Source organism: Atractosteus spatula, chromosome 22, assembly GCF_055471065.1.
Source record: "Atractosteus spatula isolate fAtrSpa1 chromosome 22, fAtrSpa1.hap1, whole genome shotgun sequence".
NCBI lineage: Eukaryota > Metazoa > Chordata > Actinopteri > Semionotiformes > Lepisosteidae > Atractosteus > Atractosteus spatula.
The window spans coordinates 17,398,544-17,425,022 of record NC_142727.1 but is presented as its reverse complement, the minus strand read 5'-3'; the positions used below and the strand labels follow the sequence as shown (position 1 = coordinate 17,425,022).

At 56.5% G+C, this 26,479-nt stretch overlaps 1 protein-coding gene across 8 annotated transcripts in view; it reads left to right on the top strand.

The window, feature by feature from the left end:
- The first annotated feature begins 3,294 nt into the window (after positions 1 to 3,294).
- The window catches only part of aplp2 (amyloid beta precursor like protein 2), a 65,646-nt gene continuing 42,461 nt past the window's right edge, over positions 3,295 to 26,479 (top strand). For all 8 annotated transcript variants that reach the window (XM_088939514.1, XM_088939512.1, XM_088939513.1 and 5 more), the window contains exons 1-2: positions 3,295 to 3,595; positions 25,661 to 25,834. In XM_088939514.1, the coding sequence (XP_088795640.1) occupies positions 3,524 to 3,595; positions 25,661 to 25,834 (246 nt within the window). In that variant the 5' untranslated portion in view covers positions 3,295 to 3,523. The remainder of the gene's footprint in view (positions 3,596 to 25,660; positions 25,835 to 26,479) is intronic.

The window sequence follows — 26,479 nt, the reverse complement described above, 5'->3', positions numbered from 1 at the left end:
GATTACTACAGTGTGTGCTGTCTGAGTGCTTCAGTGTGTGCTGTCTGAGTGCGACATTGTGTGCTGTGAGATTGCTCAGTGTGTGCTGTGAGATTGCTGTGTGTGTGCTGTCTGAGTGCTACAGTGTGTGCTGTGAGATTGCTCAGTTGTGCTGTGAGATCTCCCATTATGCGCTGCTGCTACAATATTCCACCCCCCCCCACCCACACACTGTTTTCCTATTGCACCATTTTAAAAGCGCTGCTTCTCAATTATTGATGCCAAGCCTGTACCAGCTCTGGGCCTGGCAGGCCTCCCTCTCTCCTCACGCTTGTCCTGGATTATTGATGCCGCTGTAATAAGTCCAAAACACCCTCCACCCCTCCCACCTGGGCCACAGTCCAGCTCCGGCTCTCCAGCCCCGGGGTCAGGATGAGTTCGGCCACCCAGGTCTGAAACCCCGCAGACACGCCAGCGCCCCTGGTCTGAAGACACGGGGCCGGCCACCAGGGGGTGACACCTCCTGCCCTGCGGAGGAAAGGCAACAGCGGGGGGGACAGACAGAAGCAGTGGTACGGGCTCAGCCTGTGAGGCTGCTGAACCCGTGAGGAACAGAGGGTCTGCGCGCAGAGGAAAGAGCAAACCGCGCTCACGCCTGCTGGGCTTGGACGCACCACCAGACCAGAGCGTTCAAACCCCTCGAGCCCAGGGACTTCCTCAGCAGCCACAGCCACACCCCAGCCTGCTCTGCCCACCGTGAAGAGCTTTTACAACTGCGTATGGGGGGGGAGCTCTGCTTTACACAGAGGGCTGTGGGAGGGTGGAACAAGAGGCCGTGTGGTGTGGTTGAAGCCGATATTGTGTTTGGTAACTGACAGCCCACGAACACTGTCTGAGACACTGGCCGTGACGGCCACTGCGGTAACTGCCCCAGCCCGACTCCTGTCAGCCCCGGGTCCCAGGCGCCCAGGGAGGGTTTGAAATGACTTTCCATTAATTAAAGAGACTGCGTCCTGCAGAACAAACAGGAACACACACACACACACACGTCTTCCTGCTGCGCTGCGTGTTCAAGCGCTTTCCGGCGGGGGGGGCTGTAACCGAGCCCCGCCCGGGACCAGGACCGAGCTGACCGCCTGGTCCGAACCGTCCCGTACAACACAAGTCCGTCCGGCTCGGCCAGTCCCGCCGGAGCCCCGTCACTGCAGCCCTGCGAGTCGGTCCGCTTCAGTCCCCTCACAGCGCGGGCTCGGTTCGTGCACAGACACACCGCGGAACCGCAGACACGGCCCGGGCCCCGGCCGGCCTGGCGGGAGGACGGAGCAGGTCCCGCTGACGCGCACAGGGCATCCGGGAAGCGCTTTCCCCGCAAACCGGGCGCCAAGATTTTCAAGAAGCAGGCGGAATAAATAAATCAGAATACAGCTGCGTGCGCCGTGACGGGGGACCGCCTCATCTCTCAGTCACGTCACGCGTTTCGGTCCCCGCTGCTGCGGGAGCGCGGAGTCCGCGGAGTCAGAGCCGGCCTGCTGCCTTGATCAGGGGCAGACAGCGACCCCAGCCGCCGGGCTGCGTGACCGAGGAGCTGCCTGCCCCCCTCTCTCTCCCTGCTCCTCCTGTAAGGGGGGTGGGGGTGCTCTCCCTCCATCTCTCCAGCCTCAGCGAAATAACATGGCCGTCTCTCAAGGACACCGCTGTGTCCCCCGCTTCCCCGGCTCTGGCGCGGTGTTCCAGAGCTGCTGTCACCCCCGCCCGCACCAGGACCGCCTCTCGTCCCGGCCCAAAGGCTTGGCGCGTCCCTTACTGTCCATCTCCTCCTTCCCTGAGGCCGTGCGCTTTCCACACCGAGCTGAAGAACGCTCCGTGGCCCCGCGTCCCCGCAGGTCCGCGCTGGCGGCGGGAGGGAGGTACTCTCCCAGCACAGCTCCTCCGTCTCCGCCCGTCCCCCAGGCGCGGTCCACAGCCCCCCGGCCAGCCTGGCTCTGCAGGGGACAGGAGCACCCCGATAAACACACGCCAGACCCAGACCAGTAGAGAGACGTTCTCCGAGAGCCCCTGTAGCTCTGGGAGAGAGCAGTGTGTACCCCCACCTGGATGATGCTCCAGTCCGCTCCCCACACACCAGCTCTCAGTGGGGAGGAGAGCAGAGTGATGAGGCCAGTTCAGAGACGGGGGGTATTAGGAGGCCATGATGGGTAAAGACCAGGGGGAAATTTGACCAGGACACTGGGGTAACACCCCTACTCTTCTCGAGAAACACCCCGGGATTGTTAATGACCTCAGAGAGTCAGGACCTCGGTTCTACATCTCATCTGAAGGACGGCGCCTGTTTACAGTCTAGTGTCCCCGTCACTGTACTGGGGCATTAGGACCCACACAGACCCCAGGGTGAGCGCCCCCTGCTGGCCCCACTGACACCTCTCCCAGCAGCAGCCTTAGCTGGGCGTACTGGGTGGTATTGGGAGCCCCTTGCAGAGAGTTCGGTGTTGTGGGCACTTGAGCACTGCCAGCTGTCTGGCCTGTGCTGTGGGTGTGCAGGGGGTCTGGGAGATGAATCGAGGGGAGAGGGCTCTACTAACCTGTAGGATCGCCAGGCGGAGGACTCGGGCGAGCACCTGGCTCCTCGGGCTGATCACGACAGACACGCCCTCTCCTCCAGGTGTCTGTGAAGGGCCACACCGCCACGCTCGCACCCAGGGGGCTGGTGATCCCGATCCGCACACAGACACGGCTCTCACACAGGCTGGGCGACCCCCAGCCCCATGTGTCCTGAACACACGTTCACCTCGGGCAGTGGCTCCGTGCTCTTCCGAGACGATAAGCGGATTGCACTTGAGAAACAGGAACAGGACAGGGTATCGTTTCAAGGGACCGTTTCGGGGGCTCTGTGTTCCTTGTACCTCCATACTCCTGGGTGCTTGTGCAGCACATCAAAGTCACCCAGGGAACGAGACAGCCAGTCACTTCTCCATTTCACACCCCCGCTGCGCATCGGAGCTGCAGCGGAACTGGAAATATCGGCCAGGGGGCTGTTCTCCCCGCAGGGCGCAGGGCATGATGCGACACAGCGGCGCTCCCAGGCGGAATCCAGACCCCGGAGCAGCCAGCGCGTCTCTGGCCAGGAGCACACACCGGGGGCTCACTGCGTAAAACCAAACCGCAGCGATCGCCACCACAGCCGCGCAGCTCCGGCTGATCCGTCCCCCAGTGCAGGAGCGGGCGGGGGCGTGGCCTGCAGCAGGGGGCGGGGCGGCGGGCGGTGACGCCAGTTCCGGGGGGCGGGCGCGCCCGGCCGGGGAGCGGGAGCCGCCGCCTAGCGGCGCCGCGGCTCAGAGGCGCGCAGCGGCTGAGGCGACAGGCTGGCTCTGCAGGCGAGCTCCCGGCTCCGACCGCACACGGACACGGACACACAGGGCACACACTGCAGCCCCGGGGGCCTTCTTCGAAGAGGAGAGATTTTCTCTGAGGACCTGCGTGTAATTCGGGTTCCTTAAGGATTTTTTGTTCGTTTTCCCGGAGAGACCGCGGGGCGACGGCTGCGACGATGGGCTCATTCCCGGTGATCTCGGTCCTGTTTCTAGGCGTCGCGGTCCCGGCTCTGGCCGGGTACATCGAGGTAAGCGCCCTCCCGCCGCAGTGGGGACGTCGTGTGTGCTGTGTGTGTGTGCTGTGCGGGGCTGGGGCCGCTCCGGGTTATAAAATCCCAGATTTCAGCACCTCCAGGGTCCCGGACCGCGGACAGCGCTGCGCCCTGCCTGTCCCGCCGCCGGGGCTGCGGCTGGAGAAGATGCTGCGCTGGTCTGGGGGCGCTGTGTGGGCTCACCGCCCGTCAGGGCTCACCGAGCCAGCTGGGCTCTGGGCAACCGGAGGAGTTCAGTGTGTGCCCAGTCTGGGGCTCTGGGCAGCAGCGGGAGGAGTTCAGTGTGTGCCCAGTCTGGGGCTCTGGGCAGCAGCGGGAGGAGTTCAGCGTGTGCCCAGTCTGGGGCTCTGGGCAGCAGCGGGAGGAGTTCAGTGTGTGCCCAGTCTGGGGCTCTGGGTGGCAGGAGGAGTTCAGTGTGTGCCCAGTCTGGGGCTCTGGGCGGCAGCCGGAGGAGTTCAGTGTGTGCCCAGTCTGGGGCTCTGGGCAGCAGCGGGAGGAGTTCAGTGTGTGCCCAGTCTGGGGCTCTGGGCAGCAGCGGGAGGAGTTCAGTGTGTGCCCAGCCTGGGGCTCTGGGTGGCAGGAGGAGTTCAGTGTGTGCCCAGTCTGGGGCTCTGGGCAGCAGCGGGAGGAGTTCAGTGTGTGCCCAGTCTGGGCTCTGGGCAGCAGTGGGAGGAGTTCAGTGTGTGCCCAGTCTGGGGCTCTGGGCAGCAGCGGGAGGAGTTCAGTGTGTGCCCAGTCTGGGGCTCTGGGCAGCAGCGGGAGGAGTTCAGTGTGTGCCCAGTCTGGGGCTCTGGGCAGCAGGAGGAGTTCAGTGTGTGCCCAGTCTGGGGCTCTGGGCAGCAGCGGGAGGAGTTCAGTGTGTGCCCAGTCTGGGGCTCTGGGCAGCAGCGGGAGGAGTTCAGTGTGTGCCCAGCCTGGGGCTCTGGGTGGCAGGAGGAGTTCAGTGTGTGCCCAGTCTGGGGCTCTGGGCAGCAGCGGGAGGAGTTCAGTGTGTGCCCAGTCTGGGGCTCTGGGCAGCAGCGGGAGGAGTTCACTGTGTGCCCAGTCTGGGGCTCTGGGCAGCAGCGGGAGGAGTTCACTGTGTGCCCAGTCTGGACACACGTGTGCTGTGTGCGCGCAGAGACGGCAGCGCCGGCGCTCAGACAGACCCAGGGAGTCTCCTCACACTCCGGCGCTGTGTCATGGCTGTTCTGCCTCCAACAGCGAGTCCCCAGGCTGGAGCTCAGTCCACTTCCGTTCCCTCTTCCTGCTGCAGGGGAAGGAGAGGTCGTTTGTACAGTGCCTCTGAATAATAATGACGATGATTGTTTTCTATACAGTGGGCATAGAAAGTCACCACCCCTTTCAAAATGTTCACTTTTTGTAGCCCTAAAGCCCAAAAAGACAAATAAAATCATTTTTCCAGTTATATTTACACATAGTACCTTGCAACATCCAAGTTAAAAAAAGAAAGCAAAATTTCAGAAAAAACAAGTAGGATAACTGGGTCGGATAAGAGAACACGCCCCTGAGTTATAGCCTTGAGTCTGTTTGGATACATTTCTACCAACTCCGCACACCTAGAGGGAGGAATATTTTCCCGTTCCTCCTTACAGAATTGTTCAGGCTCAGTCAAGCTGCGTGGTGACTGTTGATGGACTGCCTTCAAGTAATTCCCAAGATTCTCACTGGGATTGAGGTTGGGGCTCTGCCTAGGCCACTCCAGGACACTCACCTCGCTGTCCTTCAGCCACTGTACGCTTGCTCTGGGTCATCGTCATGTTGACAGGTGAACCATCTTCCCATTTTCAACTTCCTGGCTGAGGGCTGCAGGTTTTCTTCAAGAATGTGCCTGTATTTTGCACCACCCATCTTCCCTTCCGTCCTGACAAGTGCCCCAGTCCCAGCTGAAGAGAAACAGCCCCACGGCAGGATGCTGCCCCCCCTGTGCTTTACTGGAGGAGTGGTGCTCTTTGGATAGTAACATGTATTGGGTTTTCACCAAATGTACTGTTGTGCATTTTGGCCAAAAGGTTTGATTTTGGTCTTATCTGACCACAGCAGCTTTAAAGAGCTTTTTAGCAAAACAAACTTGATGTGGCTTTTTTTAAGGAGTGGCTTTTTTCTTGCCACCCTCCCATACAGGCCAGATTTGTGGAGCGTTTGTGATATTGCTGTCACATGCACACAATGACCAGTCTTTGTCATACAGGCCTGTAGCTCCTTCAAAGTTGCCATCGGCCTCTTGGTAGCTCGGTCACGAAGTCTGGAGGGACAGCCTGATCCAGGCAAAGTCTGGGTGGTGCCACACACCTTCCACTTCTTAACAATGCTCTTCACTGTGCTCCATGGGATACCTCAAGCCTTTGAAATCTTTTTATACCATCTCCTGACTTGTGCCTTTCTACAACTTTCTCTCAAAGCTCTTTTGAAAGCACCTTTAGCCCATAGAGGATTTTTTTGCTTTGAAATGCTCTTCCAAACAGTGGAAGCCTTCCCAAACAGCTGCTTTTATTCTGAGCTAATCAAAATCACCACAATTGATCACAGGTGGGAGCCAGTTCATTTGTTGTGTAATCTGTAAAGTGATTGGTTATACCTGAGCAAGTTCACAAATGCAATTATAAGGGGGGTGTTCACTTATCCAAATAAGGTGTTATTACTGTTATAATATTACTTCATTTTCAGAATGTTTTAGAATTTTATTTTCACCTGGCTAAAGTGGGTTACTGTGTGTAAAAAAAATGGAACAAGCCTATTTTAATTTGTTTTTATTTTCAGAGTGTCATACAACAAACAAATTTTGAAAGTGGGTGGTGACATATAGCACCTTTGAATTTTATATTCACCTTTGAATATAATCAGACTGTCTTATATAGTGCCTTTAGTGCCTTTAAATAAGATTAAGACTGTTTTATATAGCGCCTTTGAATAAGACTGTCTTATATAGCGCCTTTGAATATAACGCCTTTAAATAAGAATAAGACTTTGTCTTATATAGCGCCTTTGAATAATAATCAGACTGTTTTATATAGCGCCTTTGAATAAAAATAAGACTGTTTTATATAGCACCTTTGAATAAGAATAAGACTTTGTTTTATATAGCGCCTTTGAATAATAATCAGACTGTTTTATATAGCACCTTTGAATAAGAATAAGACTTTGTTTTATATAGCGCCTTTGAATAATAATCAGACTGTCTTATATAGCATCATTGAATAATAATCACTGTCTTATATAGCGCCTTTGAATAAGACTGTCTTATATAGTGCCTTTAAATAAGAATAAGACTTTGTCTTATATAGCGTCTTTGAATAAGAATAAGAGAGAGAATAAGTTTTATATAGCACGTTTGAAGGTATCTACCAAGAGAGTGTAGAACGTAAAGACAGCAGAGCTCACCGCATGTGCAGAGGGGGACAGAAGGGTGTGGGCTGAGGGAGAGGAGGGAGAGGGGCTCCCGGCTGTCCTTGGCTCTTGTCCGGAGCGGCTGCTCTCCGAGAGAGCGGTCACTCGCCTCCCTCAGGGGGCCCGGCTCGCGCGGCTGCTTCACGAGCCTGCCCCGGGCCAGTGACCAGCGGCTCCCTGATCTGGGCAATGGGGCGCTTGTTTCACCCTCCCTGAAGGGGGGACGCGGCCCCTCTGGGCAGAGCTGGAACTGGCGCGCCTTGCGTGATCGTCTGCAGCAGGCCCTGCTGCTCACTGTGCTGGAGGACTTGGACTTGGGCTCGTGCATTTCCCGTTGTGGATGTTGTGAGTTAGAAAACTAAATACAAACGCCCGGCTTATTGTTCTACATGCCAGTTAAATGTTCTTCTATATAAGGAGGTATTGTAATTATAGTTCAAGCAGCATTACTGCTCTTAAGAGATTCATCAGCGGTTTGGCTGGTAATTGTCATCCGAGAAGGAAAATACGATTCCCATCATGAAAAAGTGCTCTGAGGTGTACAGTGATATATATATATATGTATACAGTATATGGGATTTTAATGGAGGGATTTCTAACGCGTCTGAGCGAGCTTTTCAATTACCTTATCTGGCCTGCTGGAACAGAACCTGCCCTTATCATGCGCAGATAAAGTGCCTCGGGCTGTGATTCAGCTGTGGGTAGAGTGAATTTCCCTGTCCTGAGCTGGGCGCTGCCTGTTATCGTGGGGGTGGCTGTGTGCTCCTGGTCTTGTGTGTACGTCGGGGCTGGCCGGCGCAGGTTTAGACTCTCACACACCATCTCTCACCCTCACCCACTCTCACACACCCTTGCGCAGGGGTAGAGTGGTGCACGGAGAGCAGTGTGTCGAGTGTGGAGGTGGGAGGGGTGCAGGAAGACGGAGGCATGTCAGAGCTTCTCTCTGTCTCAGGAGGGACTTTTCTCATTAGCAGCCTTTCTGAGGAGAATTTGAAGGTGGTGTGTGGTTATTTCGCTGCAATCACTTTTCCATGAGCTTGTGAGCTTCTGAGCCTTTCCAGTAGCATCTGAGAGAGTTCCTCTCGGCTCCTGGTGTTCACACAGATGAAGCTCCGTGCTTCAGGTTGCAGCTCTGGGCAGCTCGGTCTGCGCTGGGAGAACAAGTCACAGGTCTCCCCCCAGCCCGGCTTAGACACGAAACACACTTCTCATTGTTTGTGAGCTGTTTGTTTTTTTGTAAATCCCTGCAAATCTGCAGGCCGGAGCGGTCTGGTCTCAGTCTGACCGAAAGAAATGAAAGAAGGCTTTGACGTCAGCTGCACCCATGCCCCCCCCCCGACTCCGCCTAGTGTGACCTCCTCCTCCTGGACACGTGGGCAGAATAGACCAGGGGTCCCCTGAGAAAAACGGGGTGCTCCCCAGGCGCCCCGCTCTGTATAACAGCTGAGTGAGCTGGAGAGCACCTCGTGTCTGGTGTGGAGCGTGACTGTCACAGTCCTCCAGGAGTGAACCCGGAGACAGGTGAGGGGTTGGGGTCACGAGTCAGTGCCGGTGGGGCCGGTGCAGCCGGAGGAAGGGAGGACATGGTCGCTAGTGGGGGCTGTCCTGAGGTCCCTTGATTCGGGCCTCATAATCACAGGCTTTTAGTCCAGCTCAGCTGCAGGGCACAGGCTCCCTCTCTGATAGCTCGCCGCTCACAGCGCCCCTTGCTGGGGGGGCCCGGGGGTATTCTGGGTGAAAGGCGTGGTGCTGGAGCAAAGATGATCGTTGTTCTCGGGAATCCGTGTGTACATCGCAGTGCGGATGCCATCCTGGCGCTGGGAATCGCAGGGCTGCTCCAGACTCTGGAGAGTCTCCCGTCTCCCAGGGAGGTGCACACTGGAGTCTGGGTCTGCCTGGGGAGCCTCCTCGCTCGTTATGGACGGACAGCGGAGGGGCTCTCGACTGGCCCACGGCCCTCCGGATTCTCCACGCGGAGGAGCGGGCCAGGGGCTGGCCATCCCAGGACCCCTGCAGCCCCCTCAACTCAATTCAATTCATTTTTATATAGCGCCTTTCACAACAAGGTTGTCCCAAGGCGCTTAACAAAGCAAGTGACCATACATGTTGTGAATACAGAACAGAAGACCAGAAGACAACGGAGGAGAGGAACCAAAAACTCCTCAGTAAGGAGAAAAACATCCTCTAGGGGTCCAAGGTCAACTGGCTGCCCAACCCCTCTGGGCATGCTAACATTATATCACTAAACAAAGGAATAAAGGAATAAGGACATGTGGGGAGGAGAATAGCATAGTCTGGTCAGAACAGATGTATCTACCTGGTGGGCCAACACAGAGACACACAATGGCAGGTACAGCAGCACCAGCAGCCATGGCCGCAGCAGGCCCTCGTGGCGCAGGACTGTTCCCCAGGGAGTGGGGACGCTGCCTCCCCAGCATCAGGAAACACATGAGCGAGCTGCAGGACAGACGCCAGGAGGATCTGAAGGAACGTGCTGGAATTCACCTGCCGAGAGGACAGAGGGACGTCCTGTATTCCAGCATCGGACCCTCGGGCACGTCCCAGTGGAACAGCATCAGTGGAATGAGGCCCTGCTGAATCCACTGACTCAGCTGTGGCTCAGCTGTGGGCAGAGGAACAAACAGCACCCGAAAGTAATTGTACCTCTTTAGTCGTGGTAACTTACCATAACCCACTGGCGTGATTCAAGTCAGAGGAGAATGTAAGGAAATAATACAGCAGAATTATCCTCAATGACGTGGTGTTTTCCTGTTGCACTGTGAGCGGAGTATTTCCACACTTGTGAATTCCCAGACGCGCTGGGCTCTGGTTCCTCTCTGGTGTTTTCCTGTCAGTCTGTGCTCAGAAGCACAAGCGCAGTCACACTGTGAGTGAACGTGCGTCCGCGTGGATTAGTGTGCAGTCTGACTGCGACTTGACAGGACATGTGAAGCAAGTGGAGCTGAAACCTTTAACTCAGTGGGCAAGTTTATTCCCGAAAAGATGGATCATCTATCCAGATGTTCCACGGTATGCTCCCGAATCAGTTCCTGGATACCCCAGCCGTCAGCAGATACAGACGCCAATCCTGCTGCTCCGGTGTCGGAAGGAGGCTGTGGAAAAACAAACAGGAGTCACTGCAAACGCCAGGAGCTCGGGACTAGCGCAGCGTGAGACAGACAGGCAGGGGTCCAGTGGGCCGTTCTTAAAGGACCCCCAGACACAGTGTCACGCCCTGGCCTGGGAGATCACGTGAACTTCTCCCGGGCTCTTGGCCTTGTTTCCCTCTGGTGACCCCGGCATCGTCCTCATGTCATCACGTCTTCATGACGCTCGGAGCACAGGACCCCAGAATAATCCGGCAAGGAATGTGGAGCGCTACCCATCCCCCCCCGCGGGGAGCCTGCCGCCTCTTTTGAGGATCTCGCGAGGGCCGTGGTGAAACAGGAAACTTCGAAACGTTCGAGGAGCGCCCCCCGGAGGACTTCGAGGTGATCGATCCAGTGGTCTCGGTGCCGAAGGAGGCTTCTGTGGTAAGATCGGGAAGCTCGTTCCAGACTTTCAGGCTTTTTGGGGGTGAAAGGAAGAAGCGTCCTGTTCTCAGTCTCCCGAGTCCCCTGAGCACGCGGTTTCAGGTCCGCTGCTGAGCGCTGGGGGTCCTCGGCTGGCCCTTCCAGTGGGGGTCTGCAGAGCTGTGGCGCCTGTAGCTGCCCTCAGCGGAGGCCAAGAAGGAAGCAGCCTGCTGTGCCCAGGCAGCGTGTCCTGGTCGATGCCCGCCTGCCTGAGAGATGTGCTCTCAGCAGAGGACTCCCTGGGGCGGAGGAGGAGCCTCCTGGTTTCGGGGGTGCTGGTTGGCGTGTAGGGGGAGGCCTGCGTGCAGGTTTCAGCTCAGTGGGACGCTTTGGGCTGGGTGTGCCGATCGCAGCTGTGCAGTGGGACCCGGCGTCAGGTCTGCAGTCTAGCTGCGGTCCCGAGAGGCGCTGCTCTCCTGCTGGGAAGCAGGTGGAAACAGAGGGCCGGTTCCCTGCGGCGGGGGGGGGCTGTGTGGGATGACTCATCCTGCGCACTCGTTTGTCTCTTTCAGAAAGACAAAGGCGAGAGGGCACGAGTACTTCATCTCGAATATTCAGGCCCTGGGCGCCTGGAGGAGCTCTGGGGAATTCAGAGAGCCTGGTCAGCCTTTGCAAGAGTTCACTGCCCTTCGCAGGTTGTTTTTCTCCTGTCTCAAGTGGAGTAAAGGATTTAAAAACAAGCACAGGATCAGCATATTTAAGGCCTAAATTCCTGGATTCCTCAGTTATTCATTGTGTGTTCCTGTGTGGAAAAGCCCCTCTGTGTTCTTCAGTTACTGTAATAGCTAACACAGAGCTGTTCTCCCAGAGACGTCATCCGCGCGGACAGCTGGGTTTACCGGTGCATTCTGGGTAAAGTACCTTCCTTGGGGGCACAGCAGCAGTGTGCTCTCCTGGATTTGAACCCCCAACACTCCAGTTGGGAATCCAGTGGCTGTGGCACTCCCTCCTCACTTCTGCCCTTTGAGGCAGGTCATCCCGGCGCTCAGGAGACTTGTGGAGTGGCGTGGAACAGCCCGGATTAAAGCGATTAATGCTCAAACCGCAAGAAACACTGGAGGGACCTGGATTTGATCGATCAGTGCTCCGTGGGATGAAACAAAAAGCTAATTGATCCAGGGAGAGACATTATTTCGTCGCCTCCTCCTGCTGGTGCAGCTCACATCCCGGGAGGAAGGAGGCAGGAGATCCGAGGGCTGGGACGGACTGATTGCAAAGCTGTGACAACTTCGGGTCTCGAGGGCGGGGGGGCAGTGCAGTAGCTCGCCTGGCGGCCGGCACCGCGCACTTCTTTAAAGGCTTGGCACTGGCTTCCCAGTTCACATCCTCTCTCCCAGTCTGGGGCACTGGGTCTGCTCCCCACAGGCTTGGCACTGGCTTCCCAGTTCACATCCTGCCTCCCAGTCTGGAGCGCTGGGTCTGCTCCCCACAGGGCTTGGCACTGGCTTCCCAGTTCACATCCTCCCTCTGCTCCTGACAGGGCTTGGCCTGCTGTCTTTTACGTATTCTTCTTCATGGAAGATCTTTCCTGGGGAGTGTCGAGAGTCAGTATCCCACAGCGTGTCCTGGGGCGCTGTGTCCAAACCTCGCCTCGCTGTACCCCAGCATGCTCGGCTGTCAGAGCCCAGGCGGCCAGGCTGTGCTGATCGTTCCTGGTGAGGTCAGTCAGCCAGCCTTCTCCCCTCTCGGGAGAGCAACAGGAAGAGGAAGAGGAAAGGTGGGGCTGCCAACAGGAAAACCAGAGGTTTACAGAGACTGAAGAAGGAGAAGAGCTGCGATGAAGACTGGTGTCCCTCAGGCTAAAAGAAATCACACTGTTTCAGTTCTGCACTGTTTGAAACAGGAAAAAAAGGTTTAACACCTGTTTAAGGAAGTTTTAGGGAGTTCCACTTTCTCCCTGTTCGATACCTGCGTTTTGGATACAGAGTAGATACAAAGTTCAGGATCAGTGAGCACAGCCTGAACACAGATAGACACAGCCTGGACACAGACACTGGACACAGGCAGACTTGGCTGTCCAGAGAGAACCGGCTGTGCTCCCACTGCCATCGGGCTGAAGCAAAGACAGAGCCTGCGAGAAATATTACAGGATTAGATTTACTTCCCCAAATAAATTTCATCCCAGAATTCCTACACCCGAGAGGATGTCCTGCTGGAAGAAGAAACTCAGCAGATCTGCAGCCTGTGTGTGATTTCCTGTCCCAGCCTGCAGGACAGAGGGCGAGCCTCTCAATAGCTGGAAATCTCTGTTAACGTCTTGCCGATCTGCTGATTTGGCAACTCTAATCCAACTGCTGCTGCTGGCTCCTTGAGTCTGGACGTGCCCCTCTGGTCCTCGTGCCTGTGGCTCCTGCTGCAGCGGCTCTGTGAGCACGCGGCCCTGTGGGGCTGATCTGTCCTTTACTGCGCGGCCTCACGTGGGCCGGAGCCGTCGCTGTGGATTCGGAGTGCGCGGAGCGGGGGGGGGAGGACTGGGGCGGCGCCCTGCTCCCGGGGGATCCCGAGTTGGGATTCTTGGAAGGGGGGAATGGCCGAGGCAGGGTGCTGGGAAGTAGTCCACACTCTGAGGGCTTTGAGCTCTGTTTCCAGGTACTGGGGCTGCAGGCGTGGCTTGTCCCAGAGAAGCAGAAATAAAAACTCACATTGCGTGCTGTTTTGAATCCACGTCTGTCAATGCAAATCTACTCAAAACAGGGAAGCGAGCTAGAAACATCCAGCACCCAGCGCTGCCTGATACCGGAGAGGCTGCGGGCTCGTAAAACCTTAAACGGATCAGACTGCTGCGCTGGGGGGGGGGGGGGGGGTGATCTGCTGCCCTGTCGCGGCCGAGCTGTTTTGCTCATCCACATCTCTGGTTCTCAAAGCGAGCAGGTGACTCCCCTCCTGCTGCCTGCTGGTCGCGGCCCCAGCCTCCAGCCCTGCCCTCCTCCTGCGTGACGAGCGCTGAGCCTCCCCGCTCTCGGGGACACAGGCGTTGCTGTTGTCGATGCATGTCGCAACGTTACAGAGAAGAGCCAGAATTAAATTTGCGGAAACGCTTTGACAAATGATGTCGCAACATTCATGTCTGGAGAACAGGGTGGCGTGTGGGATTGCCGAACGCATTGGCACTGAGCTTGCAGTTTGACTTCCTGCCTCGGCTCTGGACCGGCCACGCAGGGCTTTCTTCCTGCTCTCTGTGCTCCCCTGGCACAGCCCTCTTGCTCTGGGGGGCCGAGCACGCTGAGCTCTCGAACCCGGGGCCACAGGGCCTGTGGGCGTCGCCAGACCAGCTGCCCCGAATCCCCCAATTACCAGATACCTGCTCTAAACTGATATCTGAGGCGGCAGTGTGCTCAGAGCTCTGGCCTCTGTATTGGGAGACTCTAGCTGTGCCTGTGGAGCAGTAGATACGCTGGTGTACCGTACAGGAGGCTCCAGCTCTCCACCGGCAATGCGAATGCGGTGCCTCCATCGCTGCTGACTCACCTGCGCACTGCAAGACAGCTCACAGAGCCCGACCCCCCCGCAGCACGCGCCAGCCGCCCCAGCTCAGGGGAGGAGCCCACGTTATCGCTGGAGCTGTCTAAGCGCTGCGGTATGCGAGCCCCTGGGGCACGTTTTCTCTTCAGCACAGCCCTGGTATCCGTGTTGCTGAGCCTCTTTGTGTAAATAAACTTAAACCTCAGACGCCGAGATCCCTTCGGGGGAAAAGGAGAGGAAATCTCACTGGACGAAGCAGAGGGAGGGAGACGAGACCCGGAGGAACGAGCAGAGAGACAGTCTGGCGTTCAGGACTGCTCATCCTGCCCTCACTACCGGGGCACCTGTGTGAACGCTAACCAGGGGAAGGGCCTGCTGTACGGAGCACAGCGTCCTGAGCGTTCAGACATACTTTTCACTCAACTTGGCATGCAGTCTGTGGCTTAATGAAATCAATTTACTTGTACATGTAAGCAATTAAACTTGAAAACCAAATAACACAGTTCTTCACTTGGGGTCGTGGGGTGAGACAGGGCTGCAGCCTGAGCCCAGCACCATTCATTATCTCTATCAATGGGTTAGCAGAGGTGTGGGAACTGCTGGCAGCTCCTGGCCTCACACTAGAATCACACCTGGGTGCTGACAGCCCATCTGGACCCAGAACAGGGTCAGCAGCAGAGCCTGGCACTGCTGGAGCAGGACTGTCAGACCCGGACACTGCCAGCCCATCTGGACCCAGAACACCAGAGCCTGGCGCTGCTGGAGCAGGACTGTCAGACCCGGACACTGCCAGCCCATCTGGACCCAGAACAGCAGAGCCTGGCACTGCTGGAGCAGGACTGTCAGACCCGGACACTGCCAGCCCATCTGGGCCCAGAACAGGGGCTGCAGCAGAGCCTGGCACTGCTGGAGCAGTACTGTCAGACCCGGACACTGCCAGCCCATCTGGACCCAGAACAGCAGAGCCTGGCACTGCTGTAGCAGGACTGTCAGACCCGGACACTGCCAGCCCATCTGGACCCAGAACAGGGTCAGCAGCAGAGCCTGGCACTGCTGGAGCAGGACTGTCAGACCTGGGCACTGCCAGCCCATCTGGGCCCAGAACAGCAGAGCCTGGCACTGCTGGAGCAGGACTGTCAGACCTGGGCACTGCCAGCCCATCTGGGCCCAGAACAGCAGAGCCTGGCACTGCTGGTGCAGGACTGTCAGACCTGGGCACTGCCAGCCCATCTGGGCCCAGAACAGCAGAGCCTGGCACTGCTGGAGCAGGACTGTCAGACCTGGGCACTGCCAGCCCATCTGGGCCCAGAACAGCAGAGCCTGGCACTGCTGGAGCAGGACTGTCAGACCCGGACACTGCCAGCCCATCTGGACCCAGAACAGCAGAGCCTGGCACTGCTGTAGCAGTACTGTCAGACCCGGACACTGCCAGCCCATCTGGGCCCAGAACAGGGGCTGCAGCAGAGCCTGGCACTGCTGTAGCAGGACTGTCAGACCCGGACACTGCCAGCCCATCTGGACCCAGAACAGCAGAGCCTGGCACTGCTGTAGCAGGACTGTCAGACCCGGACACTGCCAGCCCATCTGGACCCAGAACAGGGTCAGCAGCAGAGCCTGGCACTGCTGGTGCAGGACTGTCAGACCTGGGCACTGCCAGCCCATCTGGGCCCAGAACAGCAGAGCCTGGCACTGCTGGAGCAGGACTGTCAGACCTGGGCACTGCCAGCCCATCTGGGCCCAGAACAGCAGAGCCTGGCACTGCTGGAGCAGGACTGTCAGACCCGGACACTGCCAGCCCATCTGGACCCAGAACAGCAGAGCCTGGCACTGCTGGAGCAGGACTGTCAGACAGGTCGACCTGGCTGTCCAGAGAGAACAGGCTGTGCTCCCACTGTCAGCAGGGAGAAACAGAGACACCAGTTTGTTTATACAGCAGGGAGGACTGGAGAAACTGGGCTGACTGCAGCCGAGAACTAAATGCGAAGTAAGAATTATTTTTTAAAAAAATATTCTGCAGCTTGTTATTACTTTGGCAACACACAGTTGTGAAAATCAGCTGTGACAATACCTTTCTCTGAATTTGAAATGTAGAGCAGAGAGAGAAGACAGCACTGAGGAGCAGGGAGAGAGGAGACACAGCGCAGAGGAGCAGGGAGAGAGGAGACAGCACAGTGGAGCAGGGAGAGAGGAGACACAGCGCAGAGGAGCAGGGAGAGAGGAGACAGCACAGTGGAGCAGGGAGAGAGGAGACACAGCGCAGAGGAGCAGGGAGAGAGGAGACACAGCGCAGAGGAGCAGGGAGAGAGGAGACAGCACAGTGGAGCAGGGAGAGAGGAGACACAGCGCAGAGGAGCAGGGAGAGAGGAGACAGCCATGTGGAGCAGGGAGAGAGGAGACACAGCGCAGAGGAGCAGGGAGAGAGGAGACAGCACAGTGGAGCAGGGAGAGAGGAGACACAGCGCAGAGGAGCAGGGAGAGAGGAGCCAGAGCAGGTTGGGGTTGCGAGACGAGGAGAGTCAGTGGAGAGCTCCTGTCTTGTCAGGAGCTCATTGGATGGGCCGGGTGGAAACGACAGGAGGGTGATGTGAGGGGGCTGGATCCCGCTGTCCTCTCCCTCTCTCTGTCTCTGCTGTTTTTCTCTCTATTTTTATCGGAACATCTGGCGGCGGTGATGTCAGGGGCTGTAATCCGCTCACAGCCCCAGCGGGACAGTAAGCTGGGATAGAGAGGGCTGGCAGGGGTCAGCGGGGGGGGGGGGGGGTAAGGCTGATTCCTTTTTACCCACTACCCCATCAGGCCCCACAGCCAGAGCACTCGAACCCGGGGACAAGCGACCGGGCCGAGACTCTTCCCCGTCTTACTGGGGGGAGTAAGATCACAAGATCGAGAGATCGAGAGATCGAGGGAGAGGTTACACAGGAGAGCTGCTCTTCAGCTCATCCAGCACTCGGTGGCTCACTGATCCAGGAGAACTGGCTCCTCGTTCCAAAACAAGAGTCAGACACAGAGGCGGCCGAAGAGGCTACTGATGAAAAAGCCTCTGTATTGACACATCATTGACCTCTTCTTCGTAACCTTGGGAAGCAAGAAAGATGGACAAAATGCTAGGCCCCTTTGTTACAACCACAGAATTTAAATCGAGGAATATCATGTCAGGAAGCATGGTGGCGCAGTGGTCAGCATTGCTGCCTGACAGGACTGGGGCCCCGGGTTCGAATTCCTGGGGTGCTGTCTGTGTGGAGTTTGCATGTTCTCCCTGTGTTGGTGTGGGTTTCCTACAGGTGCTCCAGTTTCCTCCCACAGTCCTGGTGGGTTAAACTGGCCCTGGCGTGAGTGTGTGTGTTTCTGTGTTTGTGTGCGCCCTGCGTCCAGCGTCCAGCGTCCAGCGTGTACCCCGCTTTGCAGCCGTCCCTAGCTGGGACAGACTCCGGTTCCCCTGGGTCAAATAATGCAGTTAGGAAAAGGGGTGGATATTATGTCAATACTGTGCGATTCCGCTCTCCTGAGGCCGCAGTCAGACGTGTGCGTGACTGGTCCCCGGGACACAGCGCTGCTCGGGGTGTGTGGGGAAGGGGGACTCGGTACGGAGGCGGTGTTTGTCTGCGGCAGGATCGGGCGCCTTGGCCCAGCCCAGGACCTGCGGCTGCCATCTCTCCGGGGCTGTTCAGGCATGCGCCTCTGTAGTCCCTGCCCCCCAGCCCCCTCTCCCCCGTGAATAGCTGAGATGCTTGCGGAGCTGGTTGCTATGGCGACGGGGGCGTTTGAACAAGTCGTCATTCAGGACTGCACAATCCCGCTGGCAGCCGGCCAGCGTCCCTGCGTGTGCGTGCACACACACACACACACCGCCGTCTCAGGGCTGGTGGGGCTTCTCTGCGCCGATCTGCAGTTCAGGTGCCGTGTGTGTGCGAGGGAGCGGGCAGGTACTAGCTGCTGACACAGCCCAGGGGTCCGCCCTGTTTATCACGCAGTGACAGAGTGTAAACTGTGAGTCAGAATTGCGTTTCGCCTTTTGTTGACATTGAGGTCAGTTACAAAACTAGCAATCTGTGGGATTATGACTGCACGCCGCCACAAATTGACAATAGGGTCTATATTACAGTAGAACAGTCTGTTACAATAGGAGCTACAGTCCCAGTGCAGTAGACCAGTCCTGTTACAATAGGGGCTATAGTCCCAGTACAGTAGAACAGTCTGTTACAATAGGAGCTACAGTCCCAGTGCAGTAGAACAGTCTGTTACAGTAGGAGCTACAGTCCCAGTGCAGTAGACCACTCATTTACAATAGGAGCTACAGTCCCAGTGCAGTAGAACAGTCTGTTACAATAGGAGCTACAGTCCCAGTAGAGTAGAAGAGTTTGTTACAGTAGGAGCTACAGTCCCAGTGCAGTAGACCAGTCTGTTACAATAGGAGCTACAGTCCCAGTACAGTGGAACAGTCTGTTACAATAGGAGCTACAGTCCCAGTACAGTAGAACAGTCTGTTACAATAGGGGCTACAGTCCCAGTACAGTAGACCAGTCTGTTACAATAGGGGCTACAGTCCCAGTGCAGTAGACCAGTCCCGTTACAGTAGGAGCTACAGGCCCAGTACAGTAGAACAGTTTGTGACAGTAGGAGCTACAGTCCCAGTGCAGTAGACCAGTCTGTTACAATAGGAGCTACAGTCCCAGTACAGTAGACCAGTCCTGTTACAATAGGAGCTACAGTGCCAGTACAGTAGAACAGTTTGTTACAGTAGGAGCTACAGTCCCAGTACAGTAGACCAGTCTGTTACAATAGGAGCTACAGTCCCAGTACAGTAGACCAGTCCTGTTACAATAGGAGCTACAGTCCCACTACAGTAGACCAGTCTGTTACAATAGGAGCTACAGTCCCAGTGCAGTAGACCAGTCTGTTACAATAGGAGCTACAGTCCCAGTACAGTAGACCAGTCTGTTACAGAAGGAGCTACAGTCCCAGTACAGTAGACCAGTCTGTTACAGTATGAGCTACAGTCCCAGTACAGTAGACCAGTCTGTTACAATAGGAGCTACAGTCCCAGTACATTAGAACAGTCTGTTACAGTAGGAGCTACAGTCCCAGTACAGTAGAACAGTCTGTTACAATAGGAGCTACAGTCCCAGTGCAGTAGACCAGTCTGTTACAATAGGAGCTACAGTCCCAGTACAGTAGAACAGTCTGTTACAGTAGGAGCTACAGTCCCAGTGCAGTAGACCAGTCTGTTACAATAGGAGCTACAGTCCCAGTGCAGTAGAACAGTCTGTTACAGTAGGAGCTACAGTCCCAGTACATTAGAACAGTCTGTTACAGTAGGAGCTACAGTCCCAGTGCAGTAGACCAGTCTGTTACAATAGGAGCTACAGTCCCAGTACAGTAGAACAGTCCTGTTACAATGGGAGCTACAGTCCCAGTACAGTAGAACAGTCCTGTTACAATGGGAGCTACAGTCCCAGTGCAGTAGACCAGTCTGTTACAATAGGAGCTACAGTCCCAGTACAGTAGACCAGTCTGTTACAATAGGAGCTACAGGCCCAGTGCAGTAGACCAGTCTGTTACAATAGGAGCTACAGTCCCAGTGCAGTAGAACAGTCTGTTACAATAGGAGCTACAGTCCCAGTGCAGTAGACCAGTCTGTTACAATAGGAGCTACAGTCCCAGTGCAGTAGACCAGTCTGTTACAGAAGGAGCTACAGTCCCAGTACAGTAGACCAGTCTGTTACAATAGGAGCTACAGGCCCAGTACAGTAGACCAGTCTGTTACAATAGGAGCTACAGTCCCAGTGCAGTAGACCAGTCTGTTACAATAGGAGCTACAGTCCCAGTGCAGTAGAACAGTCTGTTACAGTAGGAGCTACAGTCCCAGTGCAGTAGACCAGTCTGTTACAATAGGCGCTACAGTCCCAGTGCAGTAGAACAGTCTGTTACAGTAGGAGCTACAGTCCCAGTGCAGTAGACCAGTCTGTTACAATAGGCGCTACAGTCCCAGTGCAGTAGAACAGTCTGTTACAGTAGGAGCTACAGTCCCAGTACAGTAGACCAGTCCTGTTACAATAGGAGCTACAGTCCCAGTACAGTAGAACAGTCTGTTACAATAGGAGCTACAGTCCCAGTGCAGTACACCAGTCTGTTACAATAGGAGCTACAGTCCCAGTACAGTAGAACAGTCTGTTACAGTAGGAGCTACAGTCCCAGTACAGTAGACCAGTCTGTTTCAGTAGGAGCTACAGTCCCAGTGCAGTAGAACAGTCTGTTACAGTAGGAGCTACAGTCCCAGTGCAGTAGACCAGTCTGTTACAATAGGAGCTACAGTCCCAGTGCAGTAGACCAGTCTGTTACAATAGGAGCTACAGTCCCAGTGCAGTAGAACAGTCTGTTACAATAGGAGCTACAGTCCCAGTGCAGTAGACCAGTCTGTTACAGTAGGAGCTACAGTCCCAGTACAGTAGAACAGTCTGTTACAATAGGAGCTACAGTCCCAGTGCAGTAGACCAGTCTGTTACAGTAGGAGCTACAGTCCCAGTGCAGTAGACCAGTCTGTTACAGTAGGAGCTACAGTCCCAGTGCAGTAGACCAGTCTGTTACAGTAGGAGCTAGTAGTAGGAGCTACAGTCCCAGTGAGGACTGAAGTACAAAGGTCAGTGTGAGGTCTGAACCGTGCAGAATGGTTTAGAATGTTCTTGGAATCTTGTTCTGTAAATAAGTGACTTGAACCTGCTGAACCCGGACGCGTCTTGTGGTTTCGTGCTGGCTTGTGCGGGCGGTGCTGGGGGCTCTGCGGGGATGAGTGGGGTCTGTGTGGGTGTGGAGTCTCTAGCCCGGCTCACGGGCTGTGGCTGGCTGTGCCAGGAGCCTGGTGTTGCCCGGGCGCTGTGCTGGGCTGCTCCCAAGTCTGTTTCTTCTGGTGGGGACAGTCTCCCCGCTCGCCCCCGCGCCGCCGGAGTCCTGTTCCCCCGTATCTGCTCCTCTCACCCCGTTCACACACAGACCGCACGGCCAGGGCCGATTTCGGGGCGCTGGCGCAGGTAACCCAGCCCTTCACTGGCCTGGCCCCGGCCTCTCCCCTAGCGCCGCCGTGCCCTGTTCCTGCCTGCGGCAGGGAGTTTCACTACACGGCCCCGGCCCCCGCCTGCCCGTCCCTGTCCACATTCCAGCTCAAGCGCTCGGCGACCTTGAGAGTCCCCGCACGGCCTCCCACAGAGAGAGGCATCATCGCCCCCCAGACACGTTCCCCACCGTTCCCCTTCCTCCCTGACCGGCCTGACTCATGAGCTACAGTGTTGCCAGAGCAGTAAGAATTAGCAAAACATTTACCGCAAGAGATATTACTATTTGAGACCTTTGCCCTCAGTTCCTCCGGCTGCAGCATGAGATCACATGCTGGGCTGCAGCTCTGTTCAGATTCCTCCCCAGGAGGATGGGAAACTGCTCTGATTCTGTGGCTGTGACTGTGGAAATCCTAGGATTAGATTTATTATTTTGGAAAGAATGTCAGTCTAATTCTATAGCAGTTCCTGTCGTGAGGCAGAAAGGCCATCTCTTCAGCGCCAGGCTCTGCTGCTGACCCTGTTCTGGGTCCAGATGGGCTGGCAGTGCCGAGGTCTGACAGTCCTGCTCCAGCAGTGCCAGGCTCTGCTGTTCTGGGTCCAGATGGGCTGGCAGTGCCCAGGTCTGACAGTCCTGCTCCAGCAGTGCCAGGCTCTGCTGCTGACCCTGTTCTGGGTCCAGATGAGCTGGCTGTGCCCGGGTCTGACAGTCCTGCTCCAGCAGTGCCAGGCTCTGCTGCAGCCCCTGCTCTGTGGGCGACAGCAAGACCGGGTCATGAGCGCAGAGCAGAAACCTGATCTCTTGTCGTGTCGTGTGAGACCAGGAGCTGCAGACTGTTCCCTCACCTCTGCAAGCTCATTCATATAGATTCAGCTATATCGTTTTGGTCAAGCAGAAAGAAGACAACGTGGGCATCAGTAGTGTCCTCCAGGGGGCGAGCACCAAGCGCCATACGGTTCATTTTGAAATCCCTCAGTTATTGCTAAAGCTGAACATCACTCCCCTCCAATGAACATGTACATATCGAACTCCGTATCCTCTCCTCAGGACAACAGTGAGTCAGCGTTAAAGGCCCAGACATACCTGTTCCCAGGCCAGGTTCCCAGCTTGTCAGCTTCCTACAGGGTGCGGGGCTGGCTGGTCGGCGCCAGGGAGGGGGGAGCGAGCAGGCTCGGTGACGCCGTGCTCTCGCCCGCGGTGGTGTCGGGGAGGTGGGCGGCCTGCCTCTGCGCTCCAGCCCCGGCACAGACGATTGTGGATCTTGGCATTTAGAAAGGACAGAAAGGCCAGGAGGATGAGTGGGAGCGGCTGTTTCTGGAAACACAGCGTCGGCCTCTGCCCAGCTCCAGCTCCCAGAATCCCCTGCTGCACCCGGCCCCGCTCCCAAGCGCTCTGTGGGCTGCTCCTGCCTCTCCGACCTCTCCCTGCACGCGGCGCTGTGCAGGCCATTCGGGAACCCGAGCAGCAGGTGACAGCAGGACACGTTCGGTGCGGCATCCAGTATTTCACCTGAAGCAACAAGAGAGACGTTTAGTAATGAATTTAATGTTCAGTTGAATGTTAATGGAGTCCAGCACGTTCGGTTTCTTGGTCTCCGTTTCAGATTTAGATTCTGTCAAATCAAAACTAACACGAGGGATAGTCATTCTGTCTCAGACACCCGCCACCCTTTGTGTACAGCAGAGTGTCCTGTCCTGGGTCCTCATTGCTCTTCCTCTTGGTTCCCCAGCTCAACACACTGGTGCTGGTTCCACAGTGATCCTGGGGCAGCCCAGTGGATAGGTAGACTTGTATCGCCTGTACTTGAAGATGGGCGTCGGGTCCCCCTCTGGGAACGGGGCAGCGTGGCGCGCGGACGAGGGACACGCGCCGCAGGCGTGGCAGCAGCTGGTCCGGGCTGTGGGCGGGGAGCTGGGGCCGATGCATTAACATTTCAGCAGCAGTCACTGCACAGCCCCCCGCGTGGAAGCCCTCTCGGCAGCTGTTTTCTGCCCGGGGGTCCGGGGGGTCCTGCGTTTGTCAGCTGTGTTGCTCTGGATTTGTTTGGCTGCCGGAGCCTGAGAGGGACATGCCTGTGTCCCTGTCTGTGTGCCCCCTGCCACCCTGTCTCCGTCTCTGGCCCTCTCTTAGCCCGTGTCCCTGTCTGTGTGCCCCCTGCCACCCTGTCTCCGTCTCTGGCCCTCTCTTAGCCCGTGTCCCTGTCTGTGTGCCCCCTGCCACCCTGTCTCCGTCTCTGGCCCTCTCCTAGCCCGTGTCCCTGTCTGTGTGCCCCCTGCCACCCTGTCTCCGTCTCTGGCCCTCTCCTAGCCCGTGTCCCTGTCTGTGTGCCCCCTGCCATCCTGTCTCCGTCTCTAGCCCTCTCCTAGCCCGTGTCCCTGTCTGTGTGCCCCCTGCCACCCTGTCTCCGTCTCTGGCCCTCTCCTAGCCCGTGTCCCTGTCTGTGTGCCCCCTGCCACCCTGTCTCCGTCTCTGGCCCTCTCTTAGCCCGTGTCCCTGTCTGTGTGCCCCCTGCCATCCTGTCTCCGTCTCTAGCCCTCTCCTAGCCCGTGTCCCTGTCTGTGTGCCCCCTGCCACCCTGTCTCCGTCTCTGGCCCTCTCCTAGCCTGTGTCCCTGTCTCTGCCAGCCTGGGTCTGTGGCGTTTCTCCTGCCTCGTTTGCGATATGGACTCGACAGACACGGTGTGGCTTGTTTGACTGTGAGTTGTCAGGTGGAAACCTGGAGGGGAGTGCGCCAAGGTGGGTGGAGAGGGAACGGGTTCGATATTTCTTTCTCTGTTCCGACTCCATGTTCTTGTTAGGCTGCTTCTGCTTCCTCTTCGCCTGCTGATTGTTCCCTTAACTCCTGGCTTGCAGTCCTGCAGAAGCCTTCCTGAGTGTAACAGGCGCGTTCCTCAAAGTATCTGTTACAAACCGAACGCTGACGTTCCTGGTTGACAGGGCTCACGATGATGATGATGATGCTGACGATGGTGGGTGAATCAGTTTGGCACCTCCGCCCTCAGACAGCAGGGTGGACAGGAGGAGAGAGGGGGGCGCGGCCTGTGAGCCTGTGTGCAGCCCAGCAGGACCCTCATGGCACTGGACTGTGTGCCAGACACAGACACAGGCTGCTGCTTCCATTTCTCAGTGCAGTGTTCATGTACTGGAGTGTCCAGTCAGTGTGTCTGTATGAACCCCTCTCTCTCTCAGTGCAGTGTTCATGTACTGGAGTGTCCAGTCAGTGTGTCTGTATGAACCCCTCTCTCTCTCTCAGTGCAGTGTTCATGTACTGGAGTGTCCAGTCAGTGTGTCTGTATGAACCCCTCTCTCTCTCAGTGCAGTGTTCATGTACTGGAGTGTCCAGTCAGTGTGTCTGTATGAACCCCTCTCTCTCTCTCAGTGCAGTGTTCATGTACTGGAGTGTCCAGTCAGTGTGTCTGTATGAACCCCTCTCTCTCTCAGTGCAGTGTTCATGTACTGGAGTGTCCAGTCAGTGTGCCTGTATGAACCCCTCTCTCTCAGTGCAGTGTTCATGTACTGGAGTGTCCAGTCAGTGTGCCTGTATGAACCCCTCTCTCTCAGTGCAGTGTTCATGTACTGGAGTGTCCAGTCAGTGTGTCTGTATGAACCCCTCTCTCTCTCTCAGTGCAGTGTTCATGTACTGGAGTGTCCAGTCAGTGTGCCTGTATGAACCCCTCTCTCTCAGTGCAGTGTTCATGTACTGGAGTGTCCAGTCAGTGTGCCTGTATGAACCCCTCTCTCTCAGTGCAGTGTTCATGTACTGGAGTGTCCAGTCAGTGTGTCTGTATGAACCCCTCTCTCTCTCAGTGCAGTGTTCATGTACTGGAGTGTCCAGTCAGTGTGCCTGTATGAACCCCTCTCTCTCAGTGCAGTGTTCATGTACTGGAGTGTCCAGTCAGTGTGCCTGTATGAACCCCTCTCTCTCAGTGCAGTGTTCATGTACTGGAGTGTCCAGTCAGTGTGCCTGTATGAACCCCTCTCTCTCAGTGCAGTGTTCATGTACTGGAGTGTCCAGTCAGTGTGCCTGTATGAACCCCTCTCTCTCAGTGCAGTGTTCATGTACTGGAGTGTCCAGTCAGTGTGTCTGTATGAACCCCTCTCTCTCAGTGCAGTGTTCATGTACTGGAGTGTCCAGTCAGTGTGCCTGTATGAACCCCTCTCTCTCTCTTAGTGCAGTGTTAATGTACTGGAGTGTCCAGTCAGTGTGTCTGTATTAACCCCTCTCTCTCAGTGCAGTGTGTCTGTATTAACCCCTCTCTCTCTCAGTGCAGTGTTCATGTACTGGAGTGTCCAGTCAGTGTGTCTGTATGAACCCCTCTCTCTCTCAGTGCAGTGTTCATGTACTGGAGTGTCCAGTCAGTGTGTCTGTATGAACCCCTCTCTCTCTCAGTGCAGTGTTCATGTACTGGAGTGTCCAGTCAGTGTGTCTGTATGAACCCCTCTCTCTCTCAGTGCAGTGTTCATGTACTGGAGTGTCCAGTCAGTGTGTCTGTATGAACCCCTCTCTCTCTCAGTGCAGTGTTAATGTTTGGGGGCGTCTGTGTTAACCCTTCGCTCTCCCTCTCTCCGCCAGGCTCTGGCTGCCAACGCTGGGACAGGGTTCGCAGTGGCCGAGCCCCAGGTGGCGATGTTCTGCGGGAAGCTGAACATGCACATCAACATCCAGACCGGCCGCTGGGAGCCTGACCCCTCGGGGACCAAGAGCTGCCTGGACAGCAAGGAGGCCATCCTGCAGTACTGTCAGGAGGTGAGTCCTGGCTCCTGAGGAAGACCTGGAGCAAGGGGTCTACCCCAGACACACAGACAGGCTCAGCAGTGATACAGAGACATGGATAATCAGGCAGACAGAGCCTGAATGCAGATGGATGGGGGGATCCAGGGACAGGTGGACAGATTGAGGGATCGAGTGATTGGCAGGTGGACTCGAAGCTGGCTGAGCTGGTGGACAGCTGGACCAGCGCGTAGGTGCGGACAGACGCAGGTGGACAGGCAGGGAGACACGGAGGAGCCAGAGATAGGGATCAAGAGCTCACCGGACACATACGGGACCCGACAGCGCACAGCAGCAGGTTTTAAAAGCGAGCAGATGGGTTGAGGGGTTGCCCTTGTTCCTTGGGATTCAAATACTGAGGACAAGTCAGGCGATTTCAGAAACACGCCAGGTGCTCTGCGCGACCCGTTTGAGAAGGCGTGGTATTCATTCAAAAACAGCAAAAGGTGCCCAGAAGGCCAGACCCCACTAGAAGTGGGCCTGCTTGCTGCCGGTGCTGCCCGGAGGACGAGGTGACCCGCTCCACGAGTCAGCAGACGAGCCCACCGTCACTCTGAGGGACTGGCCGCGGGCTGGGCGGCGAGAGGATCGCCCCCTCCGCACAGGACGGTCGCCGCCATC